The sequence below is a fragment of the Mesoplodon bidens genome, assembly GCF_964165515.1.
Source record: "Mesoplodon bidens genome assembly, chromosome: 10".
In the NCBI taxonomy this organism is placed as follows: domain Eukaryota; kingdom Metazoa; phylum Chordata; class Mammalia; order Artiodactyla; family Ziphiidae; genus Mesoplodon; species Mesoplodon bidens.
Genome location: NC_138172.1, coordinates 82,948,897 through 82,966,852, shown reverse-complemented (window position 1 = coordinate 82,966,852; position 17,956 = coordinate 82,948,897). Strand labels below are relative to the sequence as shown.

General features: G+C 54.5%; 2 protein-coding genes across 3 annotated transcripts; one reads left to right on the top strand and one right to left on the bottom strand.

Moving 5' to 3' along the window:
- The first annotated feature begins 54 nt into the window (after nucleotides 1-54).
- On the top strand, nucleotides 55-12,103 carry VARS2 (valyl-tRNA synthetase 2, mitochondrial). Of its 2 annotated transcripts, XM_081245874.1 has the most exons (30): nucleotides 55-238; nucleotides 713-940; nucleotides 1,074-1,155; nucleotides 1,272-1,372; nucleotides 1,664-1,785; nucleotides 2,131-2,197; nucleotides 2,290-2,387; nucleotides 2,924-3,005; nucleotides 3,176-3,295; nucleotides 3,657-3,768; nucleotides 4,482-4,570; nucleotides 5,068-5,158; nucleotides 5,298-5,425; nucleotides 5,543-5,646; nucleotides 5,834-5,915; nucleotides 6,457-6,533; nucleotides 6,613-6,688; nucleotides 6,978-7,083; nucleotides 7,301-7,371; nucleotides 7,500-7,625; nucleotides 7,841-7,945; nucleotides 8,103-8,171; nucleotides 8,304-8,382; nucleotides 8,503-8,630; nucleotides 8,763-8,915; nucleotides 9,713-9,919; nucleotides 10,605-10,716; nucleotides 10,862-11,037; nucleotides 11,216-11,344; nucleotides 11,446-12,100. In XM_081245874.1, exons 2-30 carry the CDS (start codon nucleotides 740-742, stop codon nucleotides 11,539-11,541), a joined length of 3,189 nt encoding a protein of 1,062 aa, XP_081102000.1. In that variant the 5' UTR covers nucleotides 55-238; nucleotides 713-739; the 3' UTR covers nucleotides 11,542-12,100. The 2 variants fall into 2 exon arrangements, with proteins under 2 accessions (XP_081102000.1, XP_081102001.1); XM_081245875.1 differs by lacking the exons at nucleotides 55-238; nucleotides 713-940; nucleotides 1,074-1,155; nucleotides 1,664-1,785 and having other exon boundaries at nucleotides 1,276-1,372; nucleotides 11,446-12,103.
- Nucleotides 12,104-16,210: 4,107 nt separating this feature from the next.
- Nucleotides 16,211-17,077, bottom strand: SFTA2 (surfactant associated 2; the record flags this gene model as incomplete). Its single annotated transcript, XM_081245979.1, has 3 exons — nucleotides 16,773-17,077; nucleotides 16,436-16,524; nucleotides 16,211-16,297 (listed from the first exon to the last, which is right to left on the bottom strand). Exons 1-3 carry the CDS (start codon nucleotides 16,831-16,833, stop codon nucleotides 16,211-16,213), a joined length of 237 nt encoding a protein of 78 aa, XP_081102105.1. The 5' UTR covers nucleotides 16,834-17,077.
- Nucleotides 17,078-17,956: the final 879 nt, after the last annotated feature.

The window sequence follows — 17,956 nt, the reverse complement described above, 5'->3', positions numbered from 1 at the left end:
ACCCCGCTCCGCGGAGAACGCCCTCTTCTCCGCGTCGACAGCCATTGGACCTGGAGGGGAAGGAGGTGGGGCCGAGGCCAGTTACCGCGCATGCGCCCGGGCGGGGACCCGCCTCCCAGCGCCGCGGTGACCGCGAGTCAAGTGCCGGGGTCCGGTTAGCTGGTGCTCGAGCGCCTGCCGCCGCCGCCCCAACCGCCCGCAGCCGCGGGGCGCCCTGGGATAGCGGCGGGCTCACCGGGTGAGCGCGCGGCGGGCCGGCCTTCGGGGAGTGGGAGGTGCTGCAGGGTCAGGACCCACGCGGCGGGACGGGCGGGAAGGCCTGGCACGCGCTGGCTGGGGGCAGTGCGGACGGCCTCTGGGGCAGGAGAACAAGTAGTAACCCTGGTGGGACTCCTTGCTGGCTCTCGGGAGCGCAAATGTCCATCATCTGCCAGAATCCCTGAGTCCTTTCCCTTTTCTCTGTGTCCGCGGTCATCCCCACGTCGCAGATGAGTAGGTTGAGGGCCTGAGAGTCCTACGCTGTCCCGGAAGAGCCCTGTCGACATCATGCAATCTAGTCTTCACAGAGGAAGGGTTGTGACGGATGGGATAGAAACTTAAAATAACAGACCAGTGCTTGGAAGGAGGCAGAGAATAAGGAGGAGGATGTGATTTTGGGAGGTGTGACCCTCCCTCACCCCCCTAACTTCCTAATGTGCTCTCTCTGGAACAGACCTTGGCCCCTTTCCAAGTACTCCAGATGCCTCATTTGCCTCTGGCCTCTTTTCGACCACCACTCTGGGGGTTGAGGCCCTCAAGGGGACTCCCCAGGTCCCATCCCCTTTCCACCCAGTCAGAGCCCAATGGATCAGCTATCTCCCAGAGGAACCGTGAAGCCAAACAGAAGCGCCTGCGACAGAAGCAGGCGGCACTGGAGGCTGGAATCGCTGAGAAGAGCAAGGTTAGGGGTCAGACAGCTTGTCGTTGGTTCTCTGAGAAATCTTGGGAGGGAGCTGGAGGAGAGACTGGCTGGATTCCAGATACCTGGGGTATATTCGAATTGCATCCCCCCTTCTGGTTCCTCCTCTCTGCAGTCACCTGCAGAATCCAGTAAGGCCTGGACCCCTAAGGAGATAGTGTTGTATGAAATCCCCACGGAACATGGTGAAAAGAAAGGTAACTAGGACACTTGAAGGCTTTTTCCCTCACATTTTGGTTGCCCATTCGGTCTGCTGAAATGCAACCTGGGAACAAAACTCAGGAGTCAGTGGAGCTCTCCTCTTCCTCCATAGATGTCTCCCGGCCCCTGCCTCCTGCATACAGTCCCCAATATGTTGAGGCTGCCTGGTACCCTTGGTGGGTGCGAGAGGGCTTCTTCAAACCCGAATATCAGGTTAGTACCTGGTAGGGAGGGGTGCTAAACGGTCCTCAGGGCAGAATGGCCCATGAGTTTGGTGGGCATGAGTCTGGAGCTCACAACCAGCCACATTGCAGAGGCTGCCAAAAGCAGGGAGAGCTTGCCTTCTCCCTCTGGTGTCTCCAAGCTGTCCACAGGTTTTCCCCTTCCCTGTTATTTGCCCGACTGTTTTTCCTGCAGTTCTTTCTGCCTTGGAGACACCAGAGTGTGCTATTTCCCCAGGAAACATGCAGCCCTCTCTTGCACTTTGACTTTCCCTTCCTCTAGGCCAGGCTGCCCCAGGCCACACGGGAGACCTTTTCCATGTGTATCCCACCTCCCAATGTCACGGGCTCCCTGCATATTGGGCATGCGCTGACCGTAGCCATACAGGACGCCCTCGTGCGCTGGTGAGACGGGAATGGGGCTGCTTGAGTTCTTGGAGGGGAAGAAGAAAGTGGGAAGGAGTGAGGATAAACAAACATGTAAGACCAGGGATTCCTGTGAGGGTTTTTCTTTTCTTTTTAAAAATATTTTATTTATTTATTTGGTTGCTATAGGTCTTAGTTGCGGCAGGTGGGCTCCTTAGTTGCACTTGCCAGCTCCTTAGTTGCGGCACATGAACTTTTAATTGTGATATGCATGTGGGATCTAGTTCCCTGACCAGGGATCGAACCCCGGCCCCCTGCATTGGGAGCGCAGAGTCTTAACCACTGTGCCACGAGGGAAGTCCCATGATGGTATTTCTTTTGCAGGCACCGGATGCGTGGGGATCAGGTGCTGTGGGTCCCTGGATCAGATCATGCAGGGATTGCTACTCAAGTATGTCTTTTGCCACTTTTCCTTTTCTTGGGTGAGAGAGTTCTTCCCCCAGAGCGACCTGATTCTCTGTTTGCCGCCTCATCTTTCTGTAGGCTGTGGTGGAGAAACAGCTGTGGAAGGAGCGAGGAGTGAGGAGACACGAGCTGAGCCGGGAAGACTTCCTTAGGGAGGTGTGGAAGTGGAAGGAAGAGTGAGTATGGTGGGCAGGACTGGAGGGGCCGAGACAGCAGGTTTGGGTCCTGGCTTCCCAGCCCCTCTCTCCTAACATGTAGTCCAGGCTTTTTCCATTCGGTCCTAACTTCCTGTGGTGACTTAAGCTCTGAAGCCCCTTAGCATTTGGTGGGGTCTCCAAGCTTTGTGTGTATGTGTGTGTGTGTGTGTGTTGTATACGTTAAAATGTAGATGCTTGTGTATATGTGCGTATATATATGTATGTATATATGTATGTTTTTCCCTCTATTTATCCCATTTTCCTTTGCTTAGATTTCATCATCTCTCCTCAGCCATTCCCACTTTCCATCCACCTGAAATTACCCTCTTTCTTCCAGGTCTGTTAACATATGCCATCTTCTCTGTAAAGCTTCTTTGGGTTTCTCACAAATCGGCTGCCCCTTCCCCTGTTACTGTAGAACTTTATGCTTCTTTCAGTGTCATAGAAGGCCCCATACTGGGTTTGTCTGTGTCCATTAGCTTCTAGAGGCTAAACCAATGCCGTACTCACTCCAGGAAAGGTGGAGAGATATGTGAGCAGCTCCGAGTGCTGGGGGCCTCCCTGGACTGGGACCGAGAGTGTTTTACCATGGATGCCGTGAGTGTTCCATGCCGTGGTCCCTGTGGGTGTCGGGGAGGTGTTTAGAGCTCTGTGCAGGGAGGCGTGTTGCTACTTGTGTTGGGGTAGCAGGGTGGGATGCCTGGGTCCCTGAGTGGGGTGATGGGCTGAGAAGAGGCGGTTGGATGTGGACACTCAGATCATTCTAGGGCTCCTCAGTGGCTGTGACAGAGGCTTTCGTGCGGCTCTACAAGGCTGGGTTGCTGTACCGGAGCCGGCAGCTTGTCAACTGGTCGTGTGCTTTACGCTCTGCCATCTCGGATATTGAGGTGAGGCAGAGAAGGAGAGGCGGGTTTGTGAGAGCTCTGAGGCAGGGGGAGAGCTTGGGCTTCGGAGCCAGACTGCCTGGATCCACATCTGAGTCTGGCCACCTCCCAGCTGTGTGGCTCCTGGCAGGCTGTTAGCTTCTGTCAGCCTCAGTTTACTCAGTCTGTAAATTAGGGGTGATGGAAATGCCTGTCATGGGGATGTTGTGAGAGTTCAATGAGGGGAGGGAGGTGGCTCCTGAATCCTCCAGTGGCTTTTAGATGGATTGCAGGGAGGCGGGGCCGTGGATGAATGGAGATGGGAAGCCGGGTGCAAGCCTTGCAGAAAGGCTGCTCTCTGACCCTGCTTTTTCCACGCCTCCAGGTGGAGAGCCGGCCCCTCCCTGGCTGCACGGAGCTTCGGTTGCCTGACTCGCCCACCCCTGTGTCTTTTGGCCTCCTCTTTTCCGTGGCCTTCCCCGTGGATGGAGAGCCTGGTGAGGGTAGTCCTCGGAAAGGTCACGCACTTGCCTCTGCTTCCCCTGTTTTCTCAAGCCCATGTTGGGCTGATGGAGGGAACCCACCAGCCTGTCTCCCACATGACATAAGGAACCTTGGTAGTGTTACGTCCTCATGGGCACTCACCCTCGGTATCCTGGGCCATGTAAAAAAAGTGCACGTGGTCACTGCCCTGTGGGAGCTTAGCATAATTCTGCAGGAGGCTGCTACCCCCGGAAGAGACAAAAGATCAGTTCTAAAGTGTGGTTTGAACAATAAGTGTTCCCAAGAGTTTGGAGAAGGGGAAGATAGATGAGCTGGAATAGTCAGAGGAGGTTTCTTGTAGGAGGGGCTGCTGCTTGCCCCAAAGAATGCACAGCATTTATGATCAGGGCACCGAGAACCCCCAGTGTCCTCTGTGCACCAAGCAAGGATTCTAGTTGTATTTATTAGCATTCAGTCCTTGTCTCGCAAGCAAGTTATTGAGGAATTCTGCAGCACCAGACACCCCCTCCGGCCTCTGGTCATTAGCTTGGGGGAAACCTCAGGCTCCTGTAGGCACTGGTCCTAGTTTTCTCTAGTTACTCCTGGGGGCCTGCTCAACTTTGACCATCCCTGTCCCCTCCCTTTGCCAGTTCTCCTGGCTTTGGCTTTTTCAGGAGTGTGGGGTGAGGGCGAGCACCAACTTTAAGTGCTTGAATTTTGTCTTCAGATGCAGAGGTTGTGGTAGGAACCACGAGGCCAGAGACGTTGCCTGGAGACGTGGCTGTGGCCGTCCATCCCGCTGACTCCCGATACACGGTAATACACAGCACGCTTTCTGCCACATGGCCTTCCCACCCCCATCCTCTTCCCTTCCTTTTAGAATGGCAGCTCCTCCTCTCCGCTTTCTCTTCCTTTTCCTAAAATTTCCCTTATCTCAGTTCTCCAGTGGCTCTTCCTGATGTTACACTTCAGCTCAGGGGCTGACAAACTATGGCCCGTGGGCCAGATCCACCTGCTGCCTGTTTTTGTATGAGCCACCCTCGTTCCCTCTGTATCGTCTGCAGCTACATCATGTATTATCTAACTCGGCCATGGTGGTGGAGTGGAGTTGTTGTACAGAGACTGAATTTGCCTCTTGGCCTGTAAAGCTTAAAATATTTATACTCTGGCCCCTTAAGGAAAAGTTTACCGGGCCCTGCTCTGGCCCTTTACCTTCTGGATTTCACCCTCATATTCCCAGGGCTCTCATGCCCACCCCAGACCCTTCCATCCCACACACGTGCCTGTCCTTGATCCCTCTCCCTTCCCTTCAGCATCTACATGGACGACAACTTCGTCATCCCTTGACGGGGCAGCTTCTCCCCCTTATCACAGACTGTGCTGTTCAGCCACACCTGGGCACAGGTGAGTGGGGGCAGGGGAGAGAGAGGAAGTCAAGGCTCCTGGGGGACAGGAGGGAGGGATAGGGTAGCGTGGGCGATGACGATACATCTGGAAAAGCCAAGGTCAGGGTTCGGTGCTTTCATCAGTTCTGCTTCCCTAGGGGCAGTGAAGGTGACTCCAGCTCACAGCCCTGCCGATGCTGAGCTGGGGGCCCGACACGGCTTGAACTCCCTGAGTGTCATTGCGGAGGATGGGACCATGACCTCCCTCTGTGGGGACTGGCTGCAGGTAGTACCAGCTCAGTGATACCCCATTCTTTGGGGGCACCCTCTGCCCCATCTCCCCTCTCCCACTTTCTTGTTTTCCTAGCAGCCTTTAAGCTTTCCTGTTGCTGCTTTTCCCCAGGGTCTTCACCGATTTGTGGCCCGGGAAAAGATTCTGTCGGCACTGAGGGAACGGGGCCTGTTCCGGGGATTCCAGGACCACCCTATGGTGCTGCCCATTTGCAGGTAACCCCATTTTCACTCCTTTCCGTAGGGACCACCCCCAGATGGGAATGGATGAAGCTTAAGAGTGACGGCAGGATGAGCTGTGCACCCCTTACGGTAGAATACCAGCTCTGTGTCAGTGTTGTTTGCTGCTGTATCCTCAGCGCTTGAGGGCCTGGCACGTAGTCGGGTCCTGTGTCCCTTTCAGCCGTTCCGGGGATGTGGTAGAATACCTACCGAAGAGCCAGTGGTTTGTCCGCTGCCGGGAAATGGGCGACAGAGCCGCCAAGGTGAGGCTGCAGTGTGAGGAGGGCCTGGGGCCTGGGCCGGGGCACTCCCTGAGCAGTGGAATGAAGAAACAGGGAGGCTGGGGGCCCTTCTGCCCCACAGACCTCTCTAGCTGTGCTCGTTGAGAGGAGAACCGTGGGGATGGAGGCCTGGTGCCCAGAAAGGGCTGGCTTGCATCCTCACTCAAGCCCAGAATCTTCTCAGGAGGCTTGGGAGGTTCTTCCTGAGTTTTAGAACCACTTCAGAGACCACTTGTCGCATTCTTGGGGGGTTGAGGGGTGCAGGTAGGGAAGCACCATCTAAAGGTCCTTTCCCGGGCTTCCCTGGTGGCGCAGTGGTTGAGAGTCCGCCTGCCGATGCAGGGGACACGGGTTCGTGCCTCAGTTGGGGAGGATCCCACATGCCGCGCGGAGCGGCTGGGCCCGTGAGCCATGGCCGCTGAGCCTGCGCGTCCGGAGCCTGTGCTCCGCAACGGGAGAGGCCGCGACAGTGAGAGGCCCGCGTACCGCAAAAAAAAAAAAAATAAAGGTCCTTTCCCTCCAGGCTGTGGAGTCAGGGGCCCTGGAGCTCAGCCCCTCCTTCCACCAGAAGAACTGGCAGCACTGGTTTCCCCACACTGGGTAAGGAGAAGGGGGGCTCTCAGGAGATGGGGAGGGGCCCACTGGTTATGCTAGAAAATCACTCGTGTCCTCCCGGCAGGGACTGGTGTGTCTCCCGGCAGCTGTGGTGGGGTCATCAGATTCCAGCCTACCTGGTTGTAGAGGAGCACACACAGGTTGGTAGGAAGCAGCGGAAGGGAGGGCTGGGTGTGGCTGAAAGAGCCTTAGCACAGGAGTCCAAGGACTTCCAGTGCCCGTCCCAGCTCCCTGCCTTTGCTGTGCTTTCTGGTCTTGGTCATGTAAACATCTGTTGTGGGATCAGAGCTCCTGAGCTGGCGATTCTTTATCTCACCACCAGAGGGTGCCGGCCATGCTCAGACCACCTGAGAACATGAAAACTCAGTGGTATTTCACACCCGTCAGGTGCTGTTCTTCCTCACTCTTCCCTACCCCTTACTTCTGCAGGGCGACACGAAGGACTGTTGGGTGGTCGGGCGGACAGAGGCTGAGGCCAGAGAAGTAGCTGCAGAATTGACAGGGAGACCAGGGGCGGAGCTGACCCTGGAGAGAGGTGGGTACCGGAGCTGGGGAGGGCAGGGGAGGGCATCTGGGTGTTTGAGGGAGCAGGTACTGAGGTAGAGAAGGTAGGGTCGGGAAAGCTGGAAATGGGGCGGAGGGCTCGATCCCTGGTCTCTGTGGGTGGGGCTTGGGCTGGAAAGGTGGGAGCAGTGGGCTGAGGTTCTGAAGCTGAGGTTCCAATTGTTCCCATTCCCCATTCTGTTTCCCAGACCCCGATGTCCTGGATACCTGGTTCTCCTCGGCTCTTTTCCCCTTTTCTGCCCTGGGCTGGCCCCAAGAGGTGAGGTGTGTTGAGAGGAAGAGAGTGAAGGTGGGGATGAGGAAGTGGCCCCCAGGGCCCCCAGAGAGTCTCGAGAAGAGCTGGAGGCCCTGGGCTTAGGCCTCTCACTGCTTATCTTTTTCTCCTAGACCCCAGACCTGGCTCGTTTCTACCCCCTGTCACTTTTGGAAACGGGTGGTGACCTCTTGCTGTTCTGGGTGGGCCGCATGGTCATGCTGGGGACCCAGCTCACAGGGCAGCTCCCCTTCAGCAAGGTAACGGCCCTTTGGTGCCCTGCCCCTCTCTGTGACTCCCCAGTCTTCCCCAAGCCTTGTCCATTCTAACCCCTAATGTGGGGTTTTCTGTATTCCCAGTTCCTTTGTCCTGATTCACTTCCCAGCCTAATCCCTAAAGCCTGGAGGAAAGCCAGGGGATCCTCCAGGGGAAAGTTCTCCAGGCCCCCTTCTGCTGACCCCCTCCACGCCCCCAGGTGTTGCTGCACTCCATGGTTCGGGACAGGCAGGGCCGGAAGATGAGCAAGTCGCTGGGGAATGTGCTGGACCCACGGGACATCATCAGTGGGGTGGAGCTGCAGGTCAGGATGAAGGGCCCGAAGAGGGATGGGGTTTTCAGGAGAGAGGAAGGCAGGGGAGGGGCCGGCAGGGTGGGCTGGAGCTGGGAGGGTCAGTAGGCGGGACCCTTGTAGGGGCAGGGTCTTCCACTGAGGCCAGTGAATTACTCACCCACCCCAGGTGCTGCAGGAGAAGCTGAGGGATGGGAACTTGGACCCCGCAGAGCTGGTGATTGCGGCCTCAGCACAGGTGAGTCACCAGTGTCTGAGCCATCCCAGCCTCTAGCTCGTGGCCACCGGTTTCCTCTGCGACCCAGCAACCCAGCTTCTGGCCTTGCGGCCTCATAGGCAGCTGCCACCCCTCTTCTCTTGCTGGTTGCAGAGAAAGGACTTCCCTCATGGGATCCCCGAGTGTGGGACAGACGCCCTGAGATTCGCCCTGTGCTCCCACGGGGCCCTGGGTAAGCCCGGGCGAGGGCAGCCGGCGGTGGCCCCTGTGCAGTGGGGCAGGGCAGGGCAGGGCCAAGGACTCCCTGTGCAGCCACCACCAGTGCACGCTGCCTCCTGTCTCTCCCTCCCAGGGGGCGACTTGCACCTGTCTGTCTCTGAGGTCCTGAGCTTCAGACATTTCTGCAATAAGATCTGGAATGCCCTGCGCTTTATCCTGAATGCTCTTGGGGAGAAATTCGTACCCCAGCCTGCAGAGGAGGTAAGAGAGAAAGAAGGGGTGCTTGGGAGCTGGGTAGTCCGACATCTGAGGCTTGGTGGAGGCGTCTAGAAGGAGAGGAGGCAGCAGAGTGGGAGTCAAGCTGTCCCACCCTGAAGCCCCTTCTGCCTGCAGCTGTCCCCCGCCTCCCCCATGGACGCCTGGATCCTCAGCTGCCTGGCCCGCACTGCCCGGGACTGCGAGCGGGGCTTCCTCACCCACGAGCTCGCGCTCGTCACCCACGCCCTGCACCACTTCTGGCTTCACAACCTCTGTGACGTCTACTTGGTGAGTGAGGCGAGGGCATTCCCCCTGCAGACCTGCTTCCTGTGCCCCGGCGGAGAGCTCTGAACTGGGTTCCTAATTCTTCCCTCCAGACAGGAAGACAGATGAGATGGGGAAATCCTCATTCCCCTCTTCCTTGGGACTGGCCCGGGCGCTGTTCCCTGCCTGTCACCAGAAGAGAGAGGAGGAGGAGGGGAGATTTCTAGAAAATCAAGTCTGACAAAGCAGGATTGGGAGGCAGATGGAGATTTTTTTTAGTCCCTGTGATTGCTGAGTTTGGACCCTGGGCAGGCTGGGAGCTGGGAGCAGACAGGGAGGAAGAGTAGGGGTCTTTAGACCAAGGGCTTCTCTCAGAGGGAGGGCTTGTTAACCGCGGAGTGTCAGTCCCACCCCCAGAGCAGCTCAGCCAGTAGGTTGGGGGGTGGCTGGCAAGAATGTTCATTTCTTGTCCCAGGTGATGCTGACACTGATGGCCCAGGACCACTGCCCTAGATTTCTGTTTCTCAACTTTTTAAAAATTTTCTGTCTCTTTTTGATAAAAAAAAAAAAACTCAGTGCTTTTCATCCTAAACAACACAAACCTCCCTAACAATTTTATTCCCCACCCATCCCTGAGAGTCCCTGCCCTAGATTTCCCGTTGTCACATGCTCCACACTGTGTCCAGGGACAGTTGATGGTCTCAGAGATGCTGGGGGCTCCTGCCCGTGTTTACCCACAGCATCCCCACTGATAGGGCGGCGAGCGTGTGGAGGAAGGACATGGCCATGGACATCGCCTGACCCCTTGGCCTCCTCCCTAGGAGGCTGTGAAGCCGGTGCTGTTGCACTTGCCCCACCCCCCGGGGCCTCTTCAGGTCCTGTTCTCCTGCGCTGACGTCGGTCTCCGCCTCCTCGCCCCGCTGATGCCCTTCCTGGCTGAAGAGCTCTGGCAGAGGCTGCCCCCCAGGCCTGGTGGCGCCCCTGCCCCCAGCATCTGTGTTGCCCCCTACCCCAGTGCCCGCAGCTTGGTGAGTCACGTCCGTGGAGTCTTGGAGTGGGACTTCTGGTAGAGGCTTGGGGAGCAGTCTTCTAGAAGGGCTTGCTGCTGTGGGGTCGTTGACAGTGGTGGTCTGTATTTTGCCGTGGAGTCTTTGGGAGGATGGATTGTTCCTGTAGGGCTGGGGTAACTCCAGGGTGTTGGGGGCGGTATTAGCAAGTGGTTAGAGTAGGATGTTGTCACCAGACTGACACTAGCTGTGTGTTAGTAATAGTACATGTCATGGTTGTGATGAGATTAGTTAGTGATAGGATATCCCAAAAATCTTAGTGTAGTTTTAAGCTTTAATAACTTGAGAAGGATAAAATGCTACAAACTCACGCAAAAAATAATTCTAAAGTTTAACTCAATTTCTTTTTTACTTACTTGGTTTTGTGAGTTTTGAGTAATACCTTTTAAATTCTGATTTTTGGTTGTTTGTCATCTCCAGTCAGAGCGACTAAACAGACATTAACTAGCGATCATCTAAGACCTTCTTAGATGGCACCCCAGTTTTTGCCATGTTCCATTCCTTGAGGTGGTGAATTATGTGTGTGGTGGAGAGAGCAGATTGTTGCTCTAAGGAGATAGGGGTGGGCGGGTGGAGGTTAGAGCCAGGAGAATTGAGACCGAGTCTCCCAGGTGCCCGCTTACCGACTCTGGGTGCCCATCTCCAGGAGCACTGGCACCAGCCCGAACTGGAGCGGCACTTCTCCCGGGTTCAGGAGGCTGTGCAGGCGCTGAGGGCTCTCCGCGCCACGTACCAGCTCACCAAGGCCCGGCCCCGAGGTGAGGTGGCCCCTGGGCTCCTGAGTCTCTGCAGACAGGAGGGGCTGGTGGGAAAGAGGGGGAACCTGGAGAACAGAGCCCAGAGTTGGGAGGTGCAGGATGAGGAGCTGATCTCTTGACCCTGACAGTTTCCTTTCCTCCCCAGTGCTGCTGCAGAGCTCAGAGCCAGGAGAACAGGGCCTCTTTGAGGCCTTCCTGGAGCCCCTGGGCACCCTGGGCCACTGTGGGGCTGTGGGCCTTCTACCCCCAGCTGCAGCAGCTCCCTCGGGCTGGGCCCAGGCTGCTGTCAATGACACCGTTCAGGTCTACATGGAGCTGCAGGTGACCAGAGGAGACCGGAGGAGGGAGGGGTGGGGTTGAAAAGGATGTTGGGAGGAGGGCAAGGGGCAGGTTCTATAAAAGTGAGGTGGGGGGAAAGTGAGGAGGGATCTTAGAATGGGGGGAAGGGCATGCTGGGTGGACTACAGATGTCTTGAGCCTTCTCTCTGTTCTTCCGCAGGGCCTGGTGGACCCCCAGACCCACCTACCTCGGCTAGCTGCCCGAAGACACAAGTTGCAGAAGCAGCTTGATGGCCTCATAGCCCGGACCCCATCAGAGGGAGAGGCAGAGACTCAGAGGCAGCAGAGGGTGAGGCTGGGGCAGGCCACCCAGGATGCCTTACTCCCTAAGGGAATGTGGGCTGGGGGGAGGCTATACCTCGATCCTCACCTGCTTCTCTCCTTGCCCAGCTTTCTTCCCTCCAGTTGGAACTGTCAAAACTGGACAAGGCGGCCTCTCACCTCCGGCACTTGATGGATGTGTCTCCCAGCCCTGGGGAGCTTTGAGCTCTAACCATCCCTGGTAGCTTTCCTCCCTCCCAGACCCGCCTTTGAGGACAGATTCGGCAGCTGTCATGGTGCTGTGGAACCTCAGAGACCGTGTGGTCCAGTTCCCTCCTGCGTCAATGAGGAAACAGACTGGTTTGGTCAGAGTGACTGGGTGTCCTCGAGACGCTCACGTTTTTGCCCCACCCTCCCTCCTATGCAGTCCCACCTGGAAGTTTAGGAATGAGGAAATTCAGATAAACTTAGAAACCCAAACATGTCTGCTCGTGCTCCTTTTGTCCCTCTTTCCCCCAGCGGTGACTTTCCGCCTCTTGGTTGTTCCATGACACTTTGGTCTGGGAGAGAGGCAGGTGGCCTCTTAGCGCTGGGTTCTGGGCCACAGTGGGAGTGTGGGTGCTGGGCGGGGCCTCCCTCATTGGAGGAAGGAGGAGCTCTCCGTAGGGCCTGGGGACAGTGACCTGGCTTCCACCTACTTCCTGCACTTACTGACAATGGCCCGACTTCTGCAGGCCCTTCCTCTTCTGCTTCTCACCAGAAGGAGGCTTCCCTGCTTCTTGGCCTTATCGCCAAGGGTTCTGAGAGGATCCGGGACTTGCTGCAGGCCTAGGGGGAGCTGTAGGTTGTGCAGGTGATTGAGTTCCCCCCTGCTTCTGTGTACCTGAAACCAGAGTGCCAGGGACACACCGCCCAGCCCCAGGCAGGGATATACACATGTGCAGATGCCCACCTAGCCACCTCCACCTCCAACACCTTGTCTCATTGGTGGAATTCAGGGGCCTGGCCCTTCCACACCCAAGTGACATTCTGTCCAGCAGCTCTGAGAAACTACTGTGTGTGCGGGCCTATACTGGGCTGGGTCCTCTGTGGTGCCATTTAATCCGCCCAAGAACCTCATGAGGTGGATATTTGCTCCATTTTAGAGTTGAAGAAACGTGCTCAGGGAATAAAAGTAACTAGTCCAAAGTGTCAACTGGGATTCAACCCAGTTAGGTTAGGTGCAAGTTTTCTAACTGCTGTAACCAAGCTTTAAAGATAATGGTGGCTAATCTATAAAAATACTGAATCACTGTGTTGTACACCTGAAACTAATATTGTAAATCAACTATACTTCAACTCAAAAGTAAAAAAAGTTATTTTAAAAAAACAACAAAGACGGGCTTCCCTGATGGCGCAGTGGTTGAACGTCCACCTGCCGATGCAGGGGACGCGGGTTCGTGCCCCGGTCTGGGAAGATCCCACGTGCCGCGGCGCGGCTGGGCCCGTGAGTCATGGCTGCTGGGCCTGCGCGTCCGGGGCCTGTGCTCCGCAGCGGGAGAGGCCCCAGCAGTGAGAGACCCGCATACCGCAAAAAAAAAAAAAAAAAAAAAAAGAATGGCTCAGACGAGATAGGTGTTTCTTTTGCTGGGCAGAAGCAGTGCAGGACTCTGAGTTAGAGGGTCCCATACCCCTTTTGATCTTACTTTCCTGACATTTTGATACACTTCCCAACTCTGGGTCTAAGATCTCCCACCACTGTATCCACATCCCACCCAGAGGGAAAGGAAAAGGAGGGAGTGAGCACCTTGCTTTTTCCCTTCCCCCAGTTCAACAAGTATTTCTTGAGCACCTATTATATGCTGGGCCCTATTCTGGACCGTTGGACTCATCAATGAATGAAACAAATCTCTCTGCCACTGTAGTTCTTTCATTCTAGCAGGGAGAGTCAGAAATAACACATGTAAATAAACTAGTGTGTCTGAAGGTCATAAATGCCAGCGGGGAAAAGGGTGAAATAAGGTAGGGGGCTTGGGTGCATATGTGTGTTGGGGGGAGGCAGGTTGTACTATGAAACGGGTCAGGGCAGAACTCATTGTAAAGGTGAGGTTTAAGTAAAGACTTGCAGGAGGCACAGGAATTAGCCAAGTGGATGTCTTGGAGAAGAGTGTTCCAGGTAGAGGGAAGAGCCAGAGCAAAACAGTAAGATGGGAGTACACCTGGAGAGCTCAAAGAGTAGCAAGGAGGTGGTAGGGGGCAGGGGGAGAGTGAGAGGTGAACTCAGGAAGGTAAGGGATGTGGTAGGGATCAGGGAAGGCTCAAGGCAAGCATCTAGACCTGTGCTGTCCAAAATGGTAGCCACTTGACTATCTAAAATAAAACTAAACATTCAGTTTTTCAGTCACACTAGCCACGTTTCAAGTATTTGATAGCCACGTGTGGCTAGTGGCTACCATATTGGTCAGTGCAGGTTATAAAATAAAACATTTCCATTATCATGAGAAGTTCTATTGGAAAGTGCTGGTCTAGGACCTTGTAGGCCTTTGTAAAGACTTTGTTTTCTTCCCTCTGGGAGAAGGGAAAGGAAAGGAAGTGACTTTCCTGTCAAGGATATTACCAGGAAGTTGTATACATACTTCCTTTCTACTTGCAACCCGTTGGACAGAACCTGATCACAAGGCCATTCCTAGCTGCAAGGGAGGCTGGGAAATGTAACATAGCCATGTGCTCAGCTAATATTTACATGACTATCCAAAAGGAGGGGAATGGCTTATTAGGGGAAGGTTAGCAGCCTCTGCCACCCCTAAGTCTAGTGAACCCCAAAGCATTCTTTTTACTGCCCCACTCTGCCTTGAGTCTGGGAAGAGAATTCTTTGAGAAAAGAATCTGGAAATCACAGCCCTGTGATCCCAGGCCCTGAGATTCGAGAACCAGGTTAAGAAGCAGTTAGCTTGGGAGTTCGGGACTGACATGAACACACTGCTATATTTAAAATAGATAACCAACAAGGACCTACTGTATAGCACAGGAAACTCTGCTCAATATTCTCTGATAAACTAAATGGGAAAAGAATTTGAAAAAGAATAGATACATGTATATGTATGGCTGAATCACTTTGCTTTACACCTGAAACTAATACAACATTGTTAATCAACTATACTCCAATATAAAATAAAAATTAAAAAAAATAAAAAGAAGCAGTTAGCTGTCTGCTCCTCCAGCCTTTTGGAGATCCAGACATTTAATCCCTTGACTTGCTTGGGGCCTATTCACTTGACCCATGGGTGTCACCTGCCCACCAGTGCAGGCTAGGGGCCAGTCATGAAATATTGGGGCCCTTTGGAGCCCCCAGCTACCTCTCCTCCGGCCCAACAGTCTCAGGACAATTGTCAAGGAAACTAGAGGAATTTTGTTTTATTATGCTTTCTCATTTTCAGGGATACTCCATATGGAACTGTTGTCTTCCTCTCCCCCCGAAGGAGTCAGTCTCTAGTTTCATATGGTGGTGATGGTGTGTGGCGGGGGTAGGGTTGGTAGGACAGGTATTGTGGAGAACAGGAGGCAATCATACCAATGCCCTCCACATGGTCAAGTCTGGGCTGCATGCTTGCATTTTGAGACAGCCGGTAAGAGGTCAAGATCATCTTGAGTGTGGAGTCAGATGTGTACCTGCTTCAAGAAAAGCAGGAGATGGGAATTCCCTGGCGGCCCAGTGGTTGGGAGTCTGCGCTTCTACTGCAGGGAGCATGGGTTCAATCCCTGGTTGGGGAACTGGGATCCTGCAAGCCACGCAGCCAAAAAAAAAAAAAAAGGCAGGAGAAGGAGGACCCCTGGGACTAGGATTTATATGCTGGGACCAGGTTCCCACCCTAATAACGATCCTTACCTCCCAGGTCCACTATCTGACATGTACCATGGCAAGTGCCCTAGGTAACTTATCCATGTAATCCTCAGACCAATCCTAGGAAGCAGGTACTATCATTATCCTCATCTGGCAGGTAAAGAAATGGAGGCTCTAAGAGAATAAGAAACTCACCTACGATTTAAGAGTGGGCCTGTGGGACTACACGTTCCCATAGTTACCAGCACAAGAGCGCCCATCCTCTTCTCCCCACCACTCTGCCAGGCTGGCCATCCTCTCACTAGCTGAACCCCTCATCTCTCACCTGAACTGCCCCCCACGCCACCTCTTACCCAGACTCACCTGTGTGGATCCCTTGGTCAGGGGGCCCATATCCTGGGGGTGTTCTGCTCACATCCCTGTCTGAGCTTCCTGAGCCCCCAGTCCCAAAGCTTAAGCAGCGGTAGATGAAATTAAAACCTTGCTTAAGCCAAGGCATTTGCCTGGTGTCAGATCTCTCCACTGCTAATGGACCTCAGTGAGTGACTTATGCTCGCTAAGCCTCAATTTCCTCATCTGTAAAATCGGATAATGAAACCTATTATGCTACATGCAAGATTGTTGCAAGCATTGAAATGGGAAAGCTTCACGCCTGGAACAAAGCAGGAATTCAATAAATGTTCCTTTTCTTTATTCCCAGGTGTTCTGAAGAACTCAGCTTGAAGTGTGTGTGTGTATGCACATGTGTATGTGTGTGTGGCCTGCATGTGTGTGTGTGTGTGTCCAAGCAGTTAATTCCCCAGATTCCTTCTGGCCTTTGACACTGGTGTTAGGAGGGAGAGCGTCCACCCTGGAAACCCTCTGCTTAACAAGGGAGAGTCAGAGACTTGAGTGTCCAATTCCATTTTCCTGCTGGCCCCTCTGCTCATGAACCCACAAAGTCAAGTCATTGAGCTCAGCATATTTACTGCCACTCAGCAGGGTGAGGGCCTGCTGGAAGACGGGGTCAGGCATTGCACCTGGACCCCGGGGACGGGATGCCCCAGCCAAGAAGGGCACAGGCTTCGACCGCTCTCAGACTTTGCAGGTGACGTGGTGTGGGGATCCTGCGTGATGCAGGGTGACATTGGTCCCTGATGGGAGGTGGAGGAGGGAGCAGAGGTGAGGGAGAGAAAGGGTTAGAGGGCGAGGTGTGAGATGGCCCTCACCCACACCCCGGAGACAGCCAGAGGCCCAAGCTGACTCAGAAATGCACTCCAAGTTCACAAAGCCCCATCCTTTTCCCTCCCCAAGGACTACCTTCTCGAGCAGTCCCAGGAAGCTGGAATCATAGGAGGAATTTGCCAGAAAGGAGTTCTTCATCTTCAGTTGCAAAGTCATTTCTGACCCTAGGGATCCAAAAGCACAGCTTAGGACCCAGCCACCAGGGCTGGATTCCCTCAGAGATGCGGGCACCCCTTCCTGCCCCACACCCACCCGAGTTCCTCTTCCCTGACAAGGCCCTTCCAGACCCTCTCCCTGCAGGAGTTCAGCCCTGAACACTCAGGAGCTCAGGACTAGGGTGCCTCCATCTCTCTCATTCCCTTTCTTGGACCCTTGTCTTGGGCACCCAGGTGTCTAGCCTTCCAGACGTTACCTGTTCCCTGTGAGCTGGCGAGGAGGGTCAGGAGGATGAAGAGGGACAGCCCAGCCCCCATCGCGGCTCTATCACTTCTTGCTTCTCAGATGGACAGAAGAGATGTCTGAAGACCTTCTGGCCTCTCCTTAACTGGCCTGCCTTCCTACTCCCCACTCAATCCTTAGCACAGGTGTGTAGGGGGGGGATGGGAGGGGGAAGCTGGGTAACTGGACTTTCCAGTTCTCTCCGTTTGGCTCTGAGGACCCAGGAGAGGGCCATTCACTGGGCTGCTGGGGAAATAGAGGGTGGTCCCCTTTCCTGGATCCTGCGCTCCACTTCTGCCCCATGTCTCGAGGCTTGAGGAGGTGGGTCCCTGGTCTCACAGAGAGGGAAGCTGAGGGTGTCCCTCTGTGCAGGTGTCTGGGCCCCACCCAAGCCTGGGCCTCTCATTGCTCTTTAGGGATTAATTATTAACTGCAATTAATTTCTGTCATCCATGCCACCGAAGGGCTCAGGAATGTGGGCCCAAAAGGGAGGGGCGGGTTAGGACACGTTCTTCCCAAACCCAGGTGTTCTGTTCCCCCGGCCACAGGGGCTTTCTAGGTGAGAAATCTGGGTAAGGGGGAAATTTCGTCTTTGAATATTTTGTTTTAGTTGCTCTAAAATATCCTAGCTACTCAGGCAGGGACACGATTTCATCAAATATCCACCCCACCCCCTGCCTTGTGTACTCACGGCAAAAGGGATTCCCTCATCCTCCCAGCCAACACCCTTTCACAAGGCACTCAGAATGGCAAACACAAGCACAGATTTGTAGAGGGAATTTGGAGCCCATCTAGTTTACCCTCTTTCTTTAAAAACTGGGAAACAAAGGCTCAGAGAGGGTAAATGACTTATTAAGGTCACACAATCAGTAGCAGAGAGATTAGAACCCATCCGTCATCCTGCCAGACACAGGGATTAGCTCAACAGACTGATAAACTTGTCACGTAAACCCTCTAGAATGCACAAAGGCACATGCCCTTTGTCTTCTTAGCTGCCACCCTTTTCATCTTCTCCCTCTTCCCCCCAAAACCAATGGGCCCCTGTACAGAGGGATGGAGGCAGAGAGGACCCTGGGCAAAGTCAGGGAGAAAAGCCAAAAGCAGGACCAGGCACCTTATCTTTGATAAAGGAGGCAAGAATATACAGTGGAGAAAAGA

Coding starts and splice junctions, on each gene's coding strand:
- VARS2 (XM_081245874.1), top strand. CDS start 740: ATGCCTCATTTGCCTCTGGCCTCTTTTCGACCACCACTCTGGGGGTTG. Junction 6,689..6,977: donor TTGTAGAGGAGCACACACAG/GTTGGTAGGAAG, acceptor TTACTTCTGCAG/GGCGACACGAAGGACTGTTG. Junction 7,372..7,499: donor CCCTGGGCTGGCCCCAAGAG/GTGAGGTGTGTT, acceptor TTTTTCTCCTAG/ACCCCAGACCTGGCTCGTTT.